Source organism: Ranitomeya imitator, chromosome 3, assembly GCF_032444005.1.
Source record: "Ranitomeya imitator isolate aRanImi1 chromosome 3, aRanImi1.pri, whole genome shotgun sequence".
Lineage (NCBI taxonomy): Eukaryota > Metazoa > Chordata > Amphibia > Anura > Dendrobatidae > Ranitomeya > Ranitomeya imitator.
Window position 1 is genome coordinate 477,369,549 of NC_091284.1, and position 17,356 is coordinate 477,386,904.

Genomic DNA, 17,356 nt, shown 5'->3' on the forward strand with positions numbered 1-17,356 from the left:
TCTGTAGAAGGACGTAGATCTGGGGATTTATTATGATGGAATATAGGCTGAACTGGATGGACAAATGTCTTTTTTCGGCCTTACTAACTATGTTACTATGTTACTATGTTACTATAAGGTAAATTAAGATTGACAAGCTTCAGTACCAAGAATGGATGTTTTTGCCATTAAAATGGGCACTGTAGGTGTTTTCCTGGCCTCCACTCACTGCCGACTATGCTCCCCCATTGACTTGCATTGGGTTTCGTGTTTTGGTCGATCCCTGACTTTTCGCGATAATCGGCCGATTTCAATCGACTCGACTTTTGAGATAGGCAGGTTTCGTGAAACCCGACTCGACCCTAAAAAAACTTAAAAGTCGCTCAACCCTAATTGCAACTTTTCAAAACTTTTACGCTAGAATTCTGGTGTGAATGCTTCGATGAATCATTGCTTAAAGTGCTTTAATCAGAAATCTGACATAAAACATTTTTATAAGTAGTAAAATGTTTGCGTAACCGGAGGTTGGGCAAACATGTAGCAACCTTTGGTGTTTTCAAGCCAGTTTTGTCTATCTCTGGGCATTTTGGCAGAGTTGGGTCAGTACGAGGGCGGAAAGGGGGTGTGACACCACAGCTCATCAACTTCATGACAAGTTGTTGCGTGCCTTACATTTGAAATCTTACTCCAGTCCCTGAATGCCGGATTCATTAAAGGGAACCTGTCACCTGAATTCGGCGGGCCCTTTTTTCGGTCCGATGGGCAGTGTTTTCGCGTCTTATTTACCCCTTCCTTTCCCGCTGGCCGCAATATTGTCTGGAAGTTGATTCGCTTTCCTCCGTAGAACACGCGTGCGCAAAGCAATCTTGCCTTGCGCGCATTAGTGCGCATGCGCCAGCGTGCTATGTCCCGGAAGTATTTCGCTGTGTTCCGGGACATCGTGCACCGGCGCATGCGCACTAATACTTTTTGGCTTTGCCCGCAGTTGGGCAAAGCATACTGCGCATGCGCAAGGCAAGATTGCTTTGCGCACACGTGTTCTACGGAGGAAAGCGAATCAACTTCCAGACAATATGGCGGCCAGCGGGAAAGGAAAGGGTGAATAAGAGACCCGAAAACACAGCCCATCGGACCGCCAAATTCAGGTGAAAGGTTCCCTTTAAGAGGCGTGATTCTTAATGAATCAGGACGGTATAGCCCCAATATGCCTGCTCATCAAGACTAGCATTGATCACCGGTCATGATGAGTCATGGTCTGTATTTTTTAGCAAAACTTTTAAACTGAACATCCTCTTGTCTAGAACTGTGGGTCAGATTTTCACGAACACATTTCTGAGCACCTCAATAGTGGTCCAAGGAGGTCATCATTTTTTTTTTTTTTTTTTTTTGTAAGAGAAAAGTAGTCTAGTTCCATGTTACTGACTTGTCCATTTAACCATTTAAATAACGTTCACTGGTCAAGATATATAAAATTAATAACAAAAAAGTGTGAAGCAACTGAAAATATGTCTTATATTCTAGGTTCTTCAAAGTAGCCACCTTTTGCTTTGATGACTGCTTTGCACACTCTTGGCATTCTCTTGATGAATTTCAAGAGGTAGTCACCGCGAATGGTCTTCCAACAATCTTGAGGAGTTCCCAGAGATGCTTAGCACTTGTTGGCCCTTTTAGCTTTCACTCTGCAGTCCAGCTCACCCCAGCTTCTACAGTACTGTCCACCTGCCAATGACAGGCTAAGAGAGCACACATTAAAGGGAACCTGTCACCCCGAAAATCGCGGATGAGGTAATCCCACCGGCATCAGGGGCTTATCTGCAGCATTCTGTAATGCTGTAGATAAGCCCCCGATGTTACCTGAAAAGGGAGAAAAAGACGTTAGATTATACTCACCCAGGGGCGGTCCCGCTGCAGGTCAGGTCGGATGGGCGTCTCCGGTCCGCTGCGGCGCCTCCCATCTTCTTTCAATGACGTCCTCTTCTGATCTTCAGCCACGGCTCCGGCGCAGGCGTACTTTGCTCTGCTTTGTTGAGGGCAGACAAAGTACTGCAGTGCGCAGACGCCGGGCCTCTGACCTTTCCGGCGCCTGCGCACTGCAGTACTATCCTCTGCCCTCAAGAGGGCAGAGCAAAGTACGCCTGCGCAAGAGCTGTGGCTGAAGATCAGAAGAGGACGTCATGGAAAGAAGATAGGAGGCGCCGCAGCGGACCGGAGACGCCCATCCGACCTGACCAGCAGCGGGACCGCCCCTGGGTGAGTATAAACTAACGTCTTTTTCTCCCTTTTCAGGTTACATCGGAGGCTTATCTACAGCATTACAGAATGCTGCAGATAAGCACCTGATGCCGGTGGGCTTACCTCACCCTGGATTTTCGGGGTGACAGGTTCCCTTTAAGGTCTGTAATCAAGAGGATGATGGATAGTCACAAGCCATTAAAAAAACAAAAGCTTAAATTGTTGTGCCAGAAGCAGTGTGAAAGATTGGTGAAAAGCATGCCAAGACGCATGAAAGCTGTGACTAAAAATCATGGTTATTCCACAAAATATTGATTTTTGAACTCTTCCTGAGTTAAAACATTAGTTTTGTTGTTTCTAAATGATTATGAACTTGTTTTCTTTGCATTATTTGAGGTCTGAAAGCACTGGCTTTTTTTAACCATTTATCTTTTTTAGAAAAAAAAACAACAAAATTTATTGCTTGGAAATTCAGAGACATGTTGTCAGAAGTTTATAGTCTATAGAATAAATGAATATTTTACTCAAAAAATATATCCATAAAGAGAATAAAGAGAAAAAAAACAGACAAACTGAACATTTCGCAGTGGTCTCTTAATTTTTGCCAGCGCGCGCTATATTATATATTATAGCTTGAAAAAGGTGTGGCGTGGCATTGTTTAGGATGTAATATCCTTTTTCAAGCTATAATATAATATTCAGGCAATAAAGTCCACTTATTTTCTTCAGTTTTTTGTGCTGCTTTTCTTTTTTTGATTCTACTATTGGAGACCAATGGATTACTGGTTGGGAGAGCTGTACACAACATGCGAGGCAATATTGGATACTGTTCCAATTATATATATATATATATACACACATATACATACATACATACATACACATACTTTTCAAGATGGGTGGTGACCATGGTGGCCATTTTTGATCCAACTTTTTTTCAATGGGAAGAGGGTCATTCAACTGGCCCATTACGACCATTCCGCTTTCCAGGAAGCTGTTCATGTAGGAATGCACGGACCTGACACCCATAATGTGGTGGTGCGCCAGCTTGGGTGTCAGGTCCGAGCATTCCCACTTGAACAGTTTCCTGGAAAGTGGATTGATCGTTGTGGGCCAGTTGAATGGCCACCAATGTCTCGCCATTTGAGCAGTATACATATACATTTATATGTGCTGTATACTACGTCGCTGTACAATATACTACGTGGCTCTGTGCTGTATACTACGTAGCTGGGCAATATACTACGTGGCTGGGCAATATACTACGTGGCTGGGCAATATACTACGTGGCTGGGCAATATACTACGTGGCTGGGCAATATACTACGTGGCTGGGCAATATACTACGTGACTGGGCAATATACTACGTCGCTGGGCAATATACTACGTCGCTGGGAAATATACTACATGGCTGGGCAATACACTACGTCGCTGGGCAACGTCACTGAGCAATATACTACGTGGCTGGGCAATATACTACATGGCTGGGCAATATACTACGTCGCTGGGCAACGTCACTGAGCAATATACTACGTGGCTGGGCAATATACTACGTGGCTGGGCAATATACTACGTGGCTGGGCAATATACTACGTGGCTGGGCAATATACTACGTGGCTGGGCAATATACTACATGGCTGGGCAACGTCACTGAGCAATATACTACGTGGCTGGGCAATATACTACGTGGCTGGGCAATATACTACGTGGCTGGGCAATATACTACGTGGCTGGGCAATATACTACGTGGACATGCATATTCTAGGAAACCCGATGCGTTAGAATCGGGCCACCGTCTAGTGTGTATATATATATATATATATATATATATATAGATATATATATAGATATATACATACACACAGTACAGACCAAAAGTTTGGACACCTTCTCATTTAAAGATTTTTCTGTATTTTCATGACTATGAAAATTGTAAATTCACACTGAAGGCATTAAAACTATGAATTAACACGAGGAATTATATACTTAACAAAAAAGTGTGAAACAACTGAAATTATCTATATATATAATTGCCTAAGGGTTTTTCCGTCTGTCTGTCTGTCTGTCCTGGAAATCCCGGCTCTCTGATTGGTCGAGGCCGCCAGGCCTCGACCAATCAGCAACGGGCACAGCGACGATGATGTCATAAAGGACGTAGAAATCCCGCATCTGATTGGTCGAGGCCGCCAGGCCTCGACCAATCAGCAACGGGCACAGCGACGATGATGTCATAAAGGACGTAGAAATCCCGCATCTGATTGGTCGAGGCCGCCAGGCCTCGACCAATCAGCAACGGGCACAGCGACGATGATGTCATAAAGGACGTAGACATCTCACGTTTCTGATTCAGCGACGGGCACAGTATCGACGTAGATGTCATAATGGTTGCCATGGCGACGATGATGTCATAAAGGTTGCCTCGACCAATCAGCGACGGGCACAGTCTGCCGCGAATTCTGGAATCATCATTGTCCATATACTACGGGGACATGCATATTCTAGAATACCCGATGCGTTAGAATCGGGCCACAATCTAGTGTCTTATATTCTAGGTTCTTCAAAGTAGCCACCTTTTGCTTTGTTGACTGCTTTGCAAACTCTTGCCATTCTCTTGATGAGATTCAAGAGGTAGTCACCGGGAATGGTTTTCACTTTCCAGGTGTGCCCTGTCAGGTTTAATAAGTGGGATTTCTTGCCTTATAAATGGGTTGGGACCATCAGTTGTGTTGAGCAGAAGTCTGGTGGATACACAGCTGATATTCCTACTGAATAGACCGTTAGAATTTGTATTATGGCAAGAAAAAAGCAGCTAAGTAAAGAAAAACGAGTGGCCATCATTACTTTAAGAAATGAAGGTGAATCAGTCTGAAAAATTGGGAAAACTTTGAAAGTGTCCCCAAGTGCAGTTGCAAAAACCATCAAGCGCTACAAAGAAACTGGCTCACATGAGGACTGCCCTAGGAAAGGAAGACCAAGAGTCACCTCTGCTTCTGAGGATAAGTTTATCCGAGTCACCAGCCTCAGAAATCGCAGGTTAACAGCAGCTCAGATTAGAGACCAGGTCAATGCCATACAGAGTTCTAGCAGCAGACACATCTCTACAACAACTGTTAAGAGGAGACTTTGTGCAGCAGGCCTTCATGGTAAAATAGCTGCTAGGAAACCACTGCTAAGGACAGGCAACAAGCAGAAGAGACTTGTTTGGGCTAAAGAACACAAGGAATGGACATTAGACCAGTGGAAATCTGTTCTTTGGTCTGATGAGTCCAAATTTGAGATCTTTGGTTCCAACCACCGTGTCTTTGTGCGATGCAGAAAAGGTGAACGGATGGACTCTACATGCCTGGTTCCCACCGTGAAGCATTGAGGAGGTGTGATGTGTGTGGGTGCTTTGCTGGTGACACTGTTGGGGATTTATTCAAAATTGAAGGCATACTGAACCAGCATGGCTACCAGAGCATCTTACAGCGGCATGCTATTCCATCCGGTTTGCGCTTAGTTGGACCATCATTTATTTTTCAACAGGACAATGATCTGAAACACACCTCCAGGCTGTGTAAGGGCTATTTGACCAAGAAGGAGAGTGATGGGGTGCTACGCTAGATGAACTGGCCTCCACAGTCACTAGACCTGAACCCAATCGAGATGGTTTGGGGTGAGCTGGACCGCAGAGTGAAGGCAAAAGGGCCAACAAGTGCTAAGCATCTCTGGGAACTCCTTCAAGATTGTTGGAAGACCATTCCCGGTGACTACCTCTTAAAGCTCATCAAGAGAATGCCAAGAATGTGCAAAGCAGTCATCAAAGCAAACGGTGACTACTTTGAAGAACCTAGGATATAAGACAAATTTTCAGTTGTTTCACACTTTTTTGTTAAGCATAATTCCACATGTGTTAATTCATAGTTTTAATGCCTTCAGTGTGAATGTACAATTTTCATATTCATGAAAATACAGAAAAAATCTTTAAATGAGAAGGTGTGTCCAAACTTTTGGTCTGTACTGTATATATATATATATATATATATATATATATATATATATATATATATATATATATATATATATATATATATATATATATATATATATATATACACATATACATACATACACACACATATATAAATTCAAAAAAGGAAAAGCAGCTTTTCCTTTTTTGAATTTATTATTGGTGACCATCGGACTGCTGGTCGGAAGAGCTTTGCATGTCTTGTAAGGTAGTACATACACATACATTTACACACACTCATATATATATATATATACACACACATATATATATACAGTATATATATACATACAGTATATATATATACAGTATATAAGTGCGGCTGCGTTGCCCTGCCTGAGTGCGGCTGCGTTGCCCTGCCTGAGTGCGGCTGCGTTGCCCTGCCTGAGTGTGGCTGCGTTGCCCTGCCTGAGTGCGGCTGCGTTGCCCTGCCTGAGTGCGGCTATATAAGATACAGCACCCTTGAAGCCAGCACAGCGGTGACATCATCGAAGGTCCTGGAGCTGCAGAGTACGGAGCTGCAGAGCACGGAGTCCCCATGGCCGGTATATTGGGAGGGATACAGGGGTGTGAGGAGCCCCCATGACCGGTATGTTGCGGGTATGCAGGGGAGCACGGAGCCCCCATAGCCGGTATATTGGAGGAGGATAAGGAAGTTGTTGTGCGGGTCCCCGGTTGCGTCACTCTGTCTGTGGGGTTCCGGCTGCGCAGGTGCATCGCGCTTGCGCAATCTATAAAGGCTTCGGACAGAGTGACGCTCCCACCGTTATATTATAGATATACCGTATTTTTCACTTTGTAAGACGCACTTTATTTCCCCCAAATTTGGGGGGGAAATGGAGGGGGGGGTGTCTTACAAAGCGGATATACCGCTTATGGTTACAGGCTGGGATGAGGGGGTGGTTGCCGCAGTTGTCTACCGCTGCTGCCGTGGTTGTCCGCTGACGCCCAGGATGATGCTGGAGTCTCCGGTGCTCTGGGGGGGCTCTGGCGACATTTTGTGAAAGGCCAGAGCCCCCCTGCAGTTGGTCTAAGCTTTCCTGTGTGACGGACTTCGGGAAAATGGCCGCCGGAATCTCGGGAGATGAGATTTCAGCGCTGAGATCACAAAATGTCGGCAGAGCCCCCCACAGCACCGGAGACACCCCAACAGCACCGGAGACCCCCTGCAGAAGAAGACACCTGCACACCCCCTCATCTCAGTCTGCAGCAACGCTTCACTCCTGTCTCCAGCAGCGACCCTGGGACCCTGATCCACTGCAACCACAACCCCCGGTAAGCAATAAGACGCATGGATTATAAGAAGCACCACCAATTTATTTAAAAGTTTTTACCTATTTTTCTCCTCAAAATTTGGGGTGCGTCTTATAATCCGGAGAGTCTTACACGTACACACACATATTATGTACACACACATAATATATACACACACATATCTATATATATAATTGTCTAAGGGTTTTTCCGTCTGTCTGTCTGTCTGTCCTGGAAATCCCGGCTCTCTGATTGGTCGAGGCCGCCAGGCCTCGACCAATCAGCAACGGGCACAGCGACGATGATGTCATAATGGTTGCCATGGCGACGATGATGTCATAAAGGTTGCCTCGGCCAATCAGCGAAGGACACAGTCTGCCGCGAATTCTGGAATCATCATTGTCCATATACTACGGGGACATGCATAATCTAGAATACCCGATGCATTAGAATCGGGCCACAATCTAGTATACATATAAACACATATATACACACATACATATATATACAGTGGGGCAAAAAAGTATTTAGTCAGTCAACAATAGTGCAAGTTCCACCACTTAAAAAGATGAGAGGCGTCTGTAATTTACATCATAGGTAGACCTCAACTATGGGAGACAAACTGAGAAAAAAATCCAGAAAATCACATTGTCTGTTTTTTTAACATTTTATTTGCATATTATGGTGGAAAATAAGTATTTGGTCAGAAACAAAATTTCATCTCAATACTTTGTAATATATCCTTTGTTGGCAATGACAGAGGTCAAACGTTTTCTGTAAGTCTTCACAAGGTTGCCACACACTGTTGTTGGTATCTTGGCCCATTCCTCCATGCAGATCTCCTCTAGAGCAGTGATGTTTTTGGCTTTTCGCTTGGCAACACGGACTTTCAACTCCCTCCAAAGATTTTCTATAGGGTTGAGATCTGGAGACTGGCTAGGCCACTCCAGGACCTTGAAATGCTTCTTACGAAGCCACTCCTTCGTTGCCCTGGTGGTGTGCTTTGGATCATTGTCATGTTGAAAGACCCAGCCACGATTCATCTTCAATGCCCTTGCTGATGGAAGGAGGTTTGCACTCAAAATCTCACAATACATGGCCCCATTCATTCTTTCATGTACCCGGATCAGTCGTCCTGGCCCCTTTGCAGAGAAACAGCCCCAAAGCATGATGTTTCCACCACCATACTTTACAGTAGGTATGGTGTTTGATGGATGCAACTCAGTACTCTTTTTCCTCCAAACACGACAAGTTGTGTTTCTACCAAACAGTTCCAGTTTGGTTTCATCAGACCATAGGACATTCTCCCAAAACTCCTCTGGATCATCCAAATGCTCTCTAGCAAACTTCAGACGGGCCCGGACATGTACTGGCTTAAGCAGTGGGACACGTCTGGCACTGCAAGATCTGAGTCCATGGTGGCGTAGTGTGTTACTTATGGTAGGCCTTGTTACATTGGTCCCAGCTCTCTGCAGTTCATTCACTAGGTCCCCCCTGCGTGGTTCTGGGATTTTTGCTCACCGTTCTTGTGATCATTCTGACCCCATGGGGTGGGATTTTGCGTGGAGCCCCAGATCGAGGGAGATTATCAGTGGTCTTGTATGTCTTCCATTTTCTAATTATTGCTCCCACTGTTGATTTCTTCACTCCAAGCTGGTTGGCTATTGCAGATTCAGTCTTCCCAGCCTGGTGCAGGGCTACAATTTTGTTTCTGGTGTCCTTTGACAGCTCTTTGGTCTTCACCATAGTGGAGTTTGGAGTCAGACTGTTTGAGGGTGTGCACAGGTGTCTTTTTATACTGATAACAAGTTTAAACAGGTGCCATTACTACAGGTAATGAGTGGAGGAAAGATGAGACTCTTAAAGAAGAAGTTACAGGTCTGTGAGAGCCAGAAATCTTGATTGTTTGTTTCTGACCAAATACTTATTTTCCACCATAATATGCAAAAAAAATGATAAAAAAAACAGACAATGTGATTTTCTGGATTTTTTTTTCTCAGTTTGTCTCCCATAGTTGAGGTCTACCTATGATGTAAATTACAGACGCCTCTCATCTTTTTAAGTGGTGGAACTTGCACTATTGCTGACTGACTAAATACTTTTTTGCCCCACTGTATATATATATATATATATATATATATATATATATATATATATATATATATATATATATATATATATATATATATATATATATATATACACACATACACACATATATATCTATATATATAATTGCCTAAGGGTTTTTCCGTCTGTCTGTCTGTCTGTCCTGGAAATCCCGGCCCTCTGATTGGTCGAGGCCGCCAGGCCTCGACCAATCAGCGACGAGCACAGCGACGATGATGTCATAAAGGACGTAGACTTCCTGCATCTCTGATTGGTCGAGGCCGCCAGGCCTCGACCAATCAGCAACGCGCACAGCGACGATGATGTCATAATGGTTGCCATGGCGACAATGATGTCATAAAGGTTGCCTCGACCAATCAGCGACGGGCACAGCGACGATGATGTCATAATGGTTGCCATGGTGACGATGATGTCATAAAGGTTGCCTCGACCAATCAGCGACGATGATGTCATAAAGGACGTAGACTTCCTGCATCTCTGATTGGTCGAGGCCGCCAGGCCTCGACCAATCAGCAACGGGCACAGCGACGATGATGTCATAATGGTTGCCATGGCGACAATGATGTCATAAAGGTTGCCTCGACCAATCAGCGACGGGCACAGCGACGATGATGTCATAATGGTTGCCATGGTGACGATGATGTCATAAAGGTTGCCTCGACCAATCAGCGACGGGCACAGAAAAACCCTTAGACAATTATATATATAGATATACACATACATATATATACACATACACACACACACACATATATATATATATATATATATATATAAATAATTGTCTAAGGGTTTTTCCGTCTGTCTGTCTTTCTGTCTGTCTGTCCTGGAAATCCCGCGTCCCTGATTGGTCGATGCCGCCAGGCCTCGACCAATCAGCGACGGGCACAGCATCGACGTAGAAATCCCGCGGCCTCGACCAATCAGCAACGGGCACAGTGACGATGATGTCATAAAGGACGTAGACATCTCACGTTTCTGATTCAGCGACGGGCACAGTATCGACGTAGATGTCATAATGGTTGCCATGGCGACGATGTCAAAGGTTGCCTCGACCAATCGGCGACGGGCACAGTCTGCCGCGAATTCGCCTCGACCAATCAGCGACGTGAACAGTATCGACGTACATGTCATAATGGTTGCCATGGCGACGATGATGTCATAAAGGTTGCCTCGACCAATCAGCGACGGGCACAGTCTGCCGCGAATTCTGGAATCGTCATTGTCCATATACTACGGGGACATGCATATTCTAGAATACCCGATGCGTTAGAATCGGGCCACAATCTAGTGTATATATAATATATATATATATATATATATATATATATATATATATATACGTCAAACAGAAAAGCTATCACAGCCACATTTCATGGACTTAATCCATTTACAGTAAAGAAGTGAGCACATCTGAAAAAAGGTAATATCCTAGATTTCAACCTGGGCATGCAGCCCTGTCTAGATTAATGTATTAGGGACTTGTGACATCAGGGGCATATATAAAAGACGCTAAATATAACACATTATTTTCAGCGACACTGCGCTTACTTATGGAATTCTCATTTTCCTTCGTTGCACACATACACAGAGTGCCAAGTAAAATTAATTTTCCCAGTTGGGTTTATTCCTACATTTTAAAGGAAGAGGTTTAGGCAAACTAAAAAGATTTTAAATTATTTTTAATATTTTTTTATTTTAACTTGTAAATTGGTAATAAAAAAGCAATGATTGCTATTAAAAATATAATACATTTCCAGTTTTGGATCTCTTTTCCACATTACCACAGTTCTCCATTGATAATAAACCTCAATGAGGAACTGTCCACACAGGTTTTTGGTAATTAACATTAGTTTTCTGAAATATTTACAATATATTACAATCCTTATCCAACAAAAAGAGCTTCTCAACCTTCGACACAATGTAAAAATCAGTAGGTTCTACATAATTTCAGTGTTTTACGAAACTATACACACAATACTGCAGAATAATTTATACATGTATAAAAAAAAAAAGATACTTGGTTAAAAAAAAAAAGTGTGCTGTATCTATTTGAGAGACTTAATCAGTGGACAAGAATGGGATGTAATATCATTATGTTTCTGCAGTGCATTGTCCAAGTCCAGGGTCTCTTCTTGAACAGTTATAGTCATGCAGCCTTGGTAGAATGCAGTAACCGGGGTACGAGTGACCTCCACATCTAAGGTAAAAGAAAGGAATAAAAGCATGACAACATCAAAATCTCAAAGTGAATCTTATTAGATACACCTGCAGATGACAGTATAGTTTCTTTACCATCAGATTCACATTTACCTGGCAATCCTCCTATATATGTTTTCACTCCCTGATATATGTGGTCATTTAAGGTGGAAAGAATAATCTGTAGTTCTGTGTCAAACAATTCCACTTGTCCAAGGATCCCATCAAACGAAAGCTGTATATGGTCTCTGCTGGCAGATATTTCCACCATGTGCTCTTTATCACAGACATTTACTTCTAGTCTACAAACCACAGTGTTTTTTACAGACAGGATGATGAACTGCATATAAAGAGAAAGATAAAATGATAAAACAGCTGTTAATTGTGTCCGCAAATATGTCCCCAGCTCACATTGTATTTGCACATCCTGTTAGGCCGGTTTCACACGTCAGTGGCTCCGGTACGTGAGGTGACAGTTTCCTCACGTACCGGAGCCACTGACACACGTAGACACATTAAAATCAATGTATCTGTGCAGATGTCATTGATTTTTTGCGCACAGTGTCACAGTGTGCCAAACACGAAGACATGTCAGTGTTCGTGGGAGCGCACGGATTACACGTACCCATTAAAGTCAATGGGTCCGTGTAAAACACATACCGCACACAGACGTTTGCTGTAGAGAAGATATGAATAATCGTGTTTAAAATAAAGATCCACCTTCTACTGTATGAGCGGTCACGTGGGGCCGCCCATGACAATCATGAATATGCGGCTCCACCTCCCATAGGGGTGGAGCCGCATATTCATTACTGTAAATGAGCGGCCCCACGTGACCGCTCATACAGTAGAAGGTGCGACCAGGACAGGAAGCAACGCCAGCCAGCGAGGGAGCCGGGTGAGTATTTTAAGAACAGCGGGGGGGCGCACAGGTGGTGGGAGGGGGGTGGGGTCATGGATCTTTATTTTAAACACGATTATTCATATCTTCTCTACAGCAAACGCTGCTGCAGGGAAGATATGAATCGCGGCTTCAGCACCAGATGCAGGGGACAGTGCTAAACTTTAGCACTGTCTCCTGCACGGTGCGTGTGGTACCCAGTGGGCACACGGGTGGCACACGTGTGCCACACTGATGTGCCACAGAAACACGGTCACGGATAATTCCGGTACCGGAATTATCTGGACGTGTGAGACTGCCCTTTTCTATGGTGTTTTATTTTCCCTAGATTTAAAAAAAAAAAAAATTAACAGCATTCAATAAAATTCCTATCCAATGAAACAACCAGATTCCATTTTTAAAGGGGTAATTTTGCCCTGCTCAATTCTGCATTGAGGGGGCAGTTGACACGTGTTTATATTGATTTAGAGGCTGGTATTATGCACCTGTCCCATTAAATAAAATAGTCTGCATACACAGTAACTGATGTATTTGACATGACCTGTCAAGTGTCCATCACCAGTATGGAAGTAAGAGGCACAGGATAACCCCAATAAACAAAAAATAAACAGAAAACTGCATTGTATATCTTTCCTGTTGCATCAGGGTTTGTTTTTTTTTTTTTTTTTTTACACATTCACTAAAACCCTTTGACCCACCCGTACCCCACAAAAATACTTTAACCTGGATGAAAAACATGGTGTGAACATTGCCTAACCTAGGTAGACAGGCACATCTGGTGTACTACAGCAGAATGGCCAGCTGCAGCTGTTGATGGCTAGTTATGTGACAATCGGAGGAACATGAAGTTGCTAGTTTCAGTGCTGGTCCAGAGTGATAAATCTCGATGGAAATGAATCACCTAATTACTCTATGGTTGGAATGAAAATTTAAGTACCAATCCTAAATGCATGTCATTCTTAATAGTAAAGTGTAAAAAAATAAATTGTTATCTGTAACAAACAAGCTATGTATTGTTAAATGGAAATGTTTATTAATTATTGGAAATCTATGTCCAGCGGACAAGAATACATCAGAATCAAAAGGAATTCATTACTAAACGTGGAAAGCTATTACCACTCATGTATTATATTTGTTGGAAACAAATCATCTGGAGTGAAACTGTTACACAAGTCGGAGCCAGGCAGTACAATGGAGCTGGTTTTGGGTGTTCCGTCACGACTGTTCGTTTCCCCAGTCAGCCTTGCTTTGGTAATACACTCTTATATTTCATTCCATATCTTCAGCACATGGTTTCTAAGAATGTAGCTTATGCGGTTTCTGTTAATAGTTATATTATGTACAGGTGCACAAAGCCTCAATAAACTGCCTATTACCAAATATAAAGGAAATCCAGTGAAATGTAAAACACTAGATGATGATCTGGCAAGTATTTCACAAAGATCAAAGCTTTACTAAACAGCTGAACACTTAGAGTGCATCAATCGGTATAGTAAAAGGACTGGTCTCACAAAGACTACAAACTGGATCCCATCGGACACTAGTTCTCCTATTGAGTGATACTTTAAGGATAAGCTCATATTGCATTTTTGGCTCCATCGGAGGATTACATCTGAAGCCTTGGAAAATGGGATCGGACGTATACCCTGGCAGGGCCATTGATTTTAAGGATAAAGACAGCAGTATCTGCCTGTATAATGCGTGCTCAAAGACGCAGTCAACTGCGTCTCAGAACCCACCTCAAATACAGCACACAAAACGGCTCTGTCTGCATCATTACAATTAATGGACCAGTCAGTGCAAATGTCCGGATCCCGTTTTCCATGGCATAAGACATGCGGCCCGACAGAGCCACTGGCAGTAGCCTAAAATGCAATATGAATATAGCCTTAAAATATCACTCAACAGGAGTACCAGTGTCTGATCAGGCAGTATAGTTTGTAGTCTTTATGAGACAAGTTGTTCTATTATACGGACTCTACACTTTCATGTACTTAGTCAAGCTTTGATCTTTTGACATCCAGTTTCCAGGGCTTCAGACTTAAACCCTGATGGAGCCACTGACCGTAGGCGAAGACACAATATGACTATAACCTAAAGCATATTCTACATCTAGAACTGCCACGAACAGTGATGGGAGATGGAACAGATGGATCCATCTCTCTTCTCATCAATACACCAGATTCAATAGCAAGAGACGACTTATCACTTTAAAAAGGGGTGATTGGTCAACTAGAAATAATTAGTAACCATGCTTATAAAATAACTAATTGTAAAAATGAGTCTTTGATGTAAGCACATGTCAATGTCTGTATGACTTACATAAGCAGCTCTTACCTGGCGTTTCACTTTTACAGTGGAATGATAATCGACCAGTGCTAGTGAAAGAGGGACTTCCTTATCGTCTGACACAAGAGCAAAGAGCACTCCAGTATCTGTTGCAGGATTGATCTCTGCACTGACCTCTATACTCCAGTTTGCCTCATATTGCATTTCATTGGACAAATGCACTACAAGAAATTAGGAAAATGTCACGAGAGATTGAAACATTTATTTTTTTTTATTTATTTATTTGTACAGATAATGTTCTGACTTCAGTCATTGGGGGGAGCTGTATCAAGCTAAATTCTGTAGCAAGTGCCAAAAAACAGTTTTTAATAACTTGTACCATGTTTATTGTTTTAGACGCTTTCTGTGCCATGTTTGACACATGATCTTGACCTCGTTTGAAAAGGGCATCACGTGCCATGCAGCGCAACACTATTTGCCAAAATTGTGGAACACATTTCTGGAACCCAGTAGGCCAAATAATAGGTGGCATAAACATAAACTTGACCAGATTCATCAAACAGCATGAACCACTGGGATAAATCTTGCACATGTTGAAAAAAAAAATTGAAATTGTCTAGTCTAAAGTTTCATGGTCTAAGAATTAGACAGTATTGACAAATACGGTATATCCCATTTTACCAGATACCGAAAACATACTGAATGAATGTCTATGAGGGAGAAATCCACACAGACATGAAAACACAATCCTAGTAGATTTTGCTTTTTTTAAATCTGAAACTAAAGTAAAATATAATTAGATGTCAGTGGGCTCCGATATCCACAGGATAAGTAAGTGGTAATTGCTAGTGCCAGCACAAGAGACCTATTTCCCTTATTTTCTCCCAGCCATAAGGCCATAATCAGGAGGAGTTGGAGAATTGACTAGAATGCTGGACTTATATGTCTCTGGGTAGTATAGCATTCCAGTGTTGTAAGGCAATTGTGCTAGTCCCGGTAATAATGCTTAGTTCCTAATTTACAGAGTTTTTTTTAAACTAATTTAGTCTAAAAATGTCAAATTCAAATCACTCAATTCATCTGCAAATAAAATCCACAGATCACTACAGAAATATGTAGCCATGCCATTAACATTTTTTTTCAGAAAATATGGATTGTGAATTGGTAATAAACTTTTTCATTATACATTAAAATTTCAAATTAACTTTAAAATTAAAAAGGATCCACATAGTGGGGTTATAAAAACAGGGTATTACAATAAATAATTCATTATGTTTAGTGGGAGGCACACAAGCTTATTAAGAATATAATGGTACATAGGAGAGTGCTAGAAAAATACTAACAGACATAAATAAAGTAATAACTGATAGGCAACGCCTTTCTCCTTGCAAAGATATAAGAATGTGAATACCCATCAAATAAAGATGATAACTATAATAAAGTATCAGCTTACCTTTCATGTCGGTATACAGTCATGGCCACAATTTTTGAGAATGACACCAAAATTATATTTTCACATGATCTGCTGCCCTCTGGTTTTTATTAGTGTTTGTCTGATGTTTATATCACATACAGAAATATAATTGCAATCATATTATGAGTACCAATAGGTTATATTGACAGAATGAGTTAATGCAGCAAGTCAATATTTGCAGTGTTGACTCTTCTTCAAGACCTCTGCAATTCTCCCTGGCATGCTCTCAATCAACTTCTGGACCAAATCCTGACTGATAGCAGTCCATTCTTGCATAACCAATGCTTGCATTTTGCCAGAATTTGTTGGTTATTGTTTGTCCACCCGTCTCTTGATGATTGACCACAAGTTCTCAATGGGATTAAGATCTGGGGAGTTTCCAGGCCATGGACCCAAAATCTCTATGTTTTGTTCCATGAGCCATTTAGTTATCACCTTTCCTTTATGGCAAGGTTCTCCATCATGCTGGAAAAGGCATTGTTGGGCGCCAAACTGCTCTTGGACGGTTGGGAGAAGTTGCTCTTGGAGGACATTCTGGTACCATTCTTTATTCATGGCTGTGTTTTTAGGCAAGACTGTGAGTGAGCCGATTCCCTTGGCTGAGAAGCAACCCCACACATGAATGGTTTCAGGATGCTTTACAGTTGGCATGAGACAAGACTGGTGATAGCGCTCACCTCTTCTTCTCCGAATAAGCTGTTTTCCAGATGTCCCAAACAATCGAAAAGGGCATTCATCAGAGAAAATGACTTTGCCCCAGTCCTCAGCAGTCCACTCCCTGTACCTTTTGCAGAATATCAGTCGGTCCCTGATGTTTTTCCGGAGAGAAGTGGCTTCTTTGCTGCCCTCCTTGAAACCAGGCCTTGCTCAAAGAGTCTCCGCCTCACAGT

The 17,356-nt window shown here is 42.5% G+C and overlaps 1 protein-coding gene across 2 annotated transcripts in view; it reads right to left on the reverse strand.

Moving 5' to 3' along the window:
* Window positions 1-11,268: 11,268 nt before the first annotated feature.
* The window catches only part of GAS6 (growth arrest specific 6), a 192,801-nt gene continuing 186,713 nt past the window's right edge, over window positions 11,269-17,356 (reverse strand). For both annotated transcript variants that reach the window (XM_069757529.1, XM_069757530.1), the window contains exons 14-16: window positions 15,041-15,213; window positions 11,917-12,142; window positions 11,269-11,803 (exon numbers count right to left, since the gene is read on the reverse strand). In XM_069757529.1, the coding sequence (XP_069613630.1) occupies window positions 11,652-11,803; window positions 11,917-12,142; window positions 15,041-15,213 (551 nt within the window). In that variant the 3' untranslated portion in view covers window positions 11,269-11,651. The remainder of the gene's footprint in view (window positions 11,804-11,916; window positions 12,143-15,040; window positions 15,214-17,356) is intronic.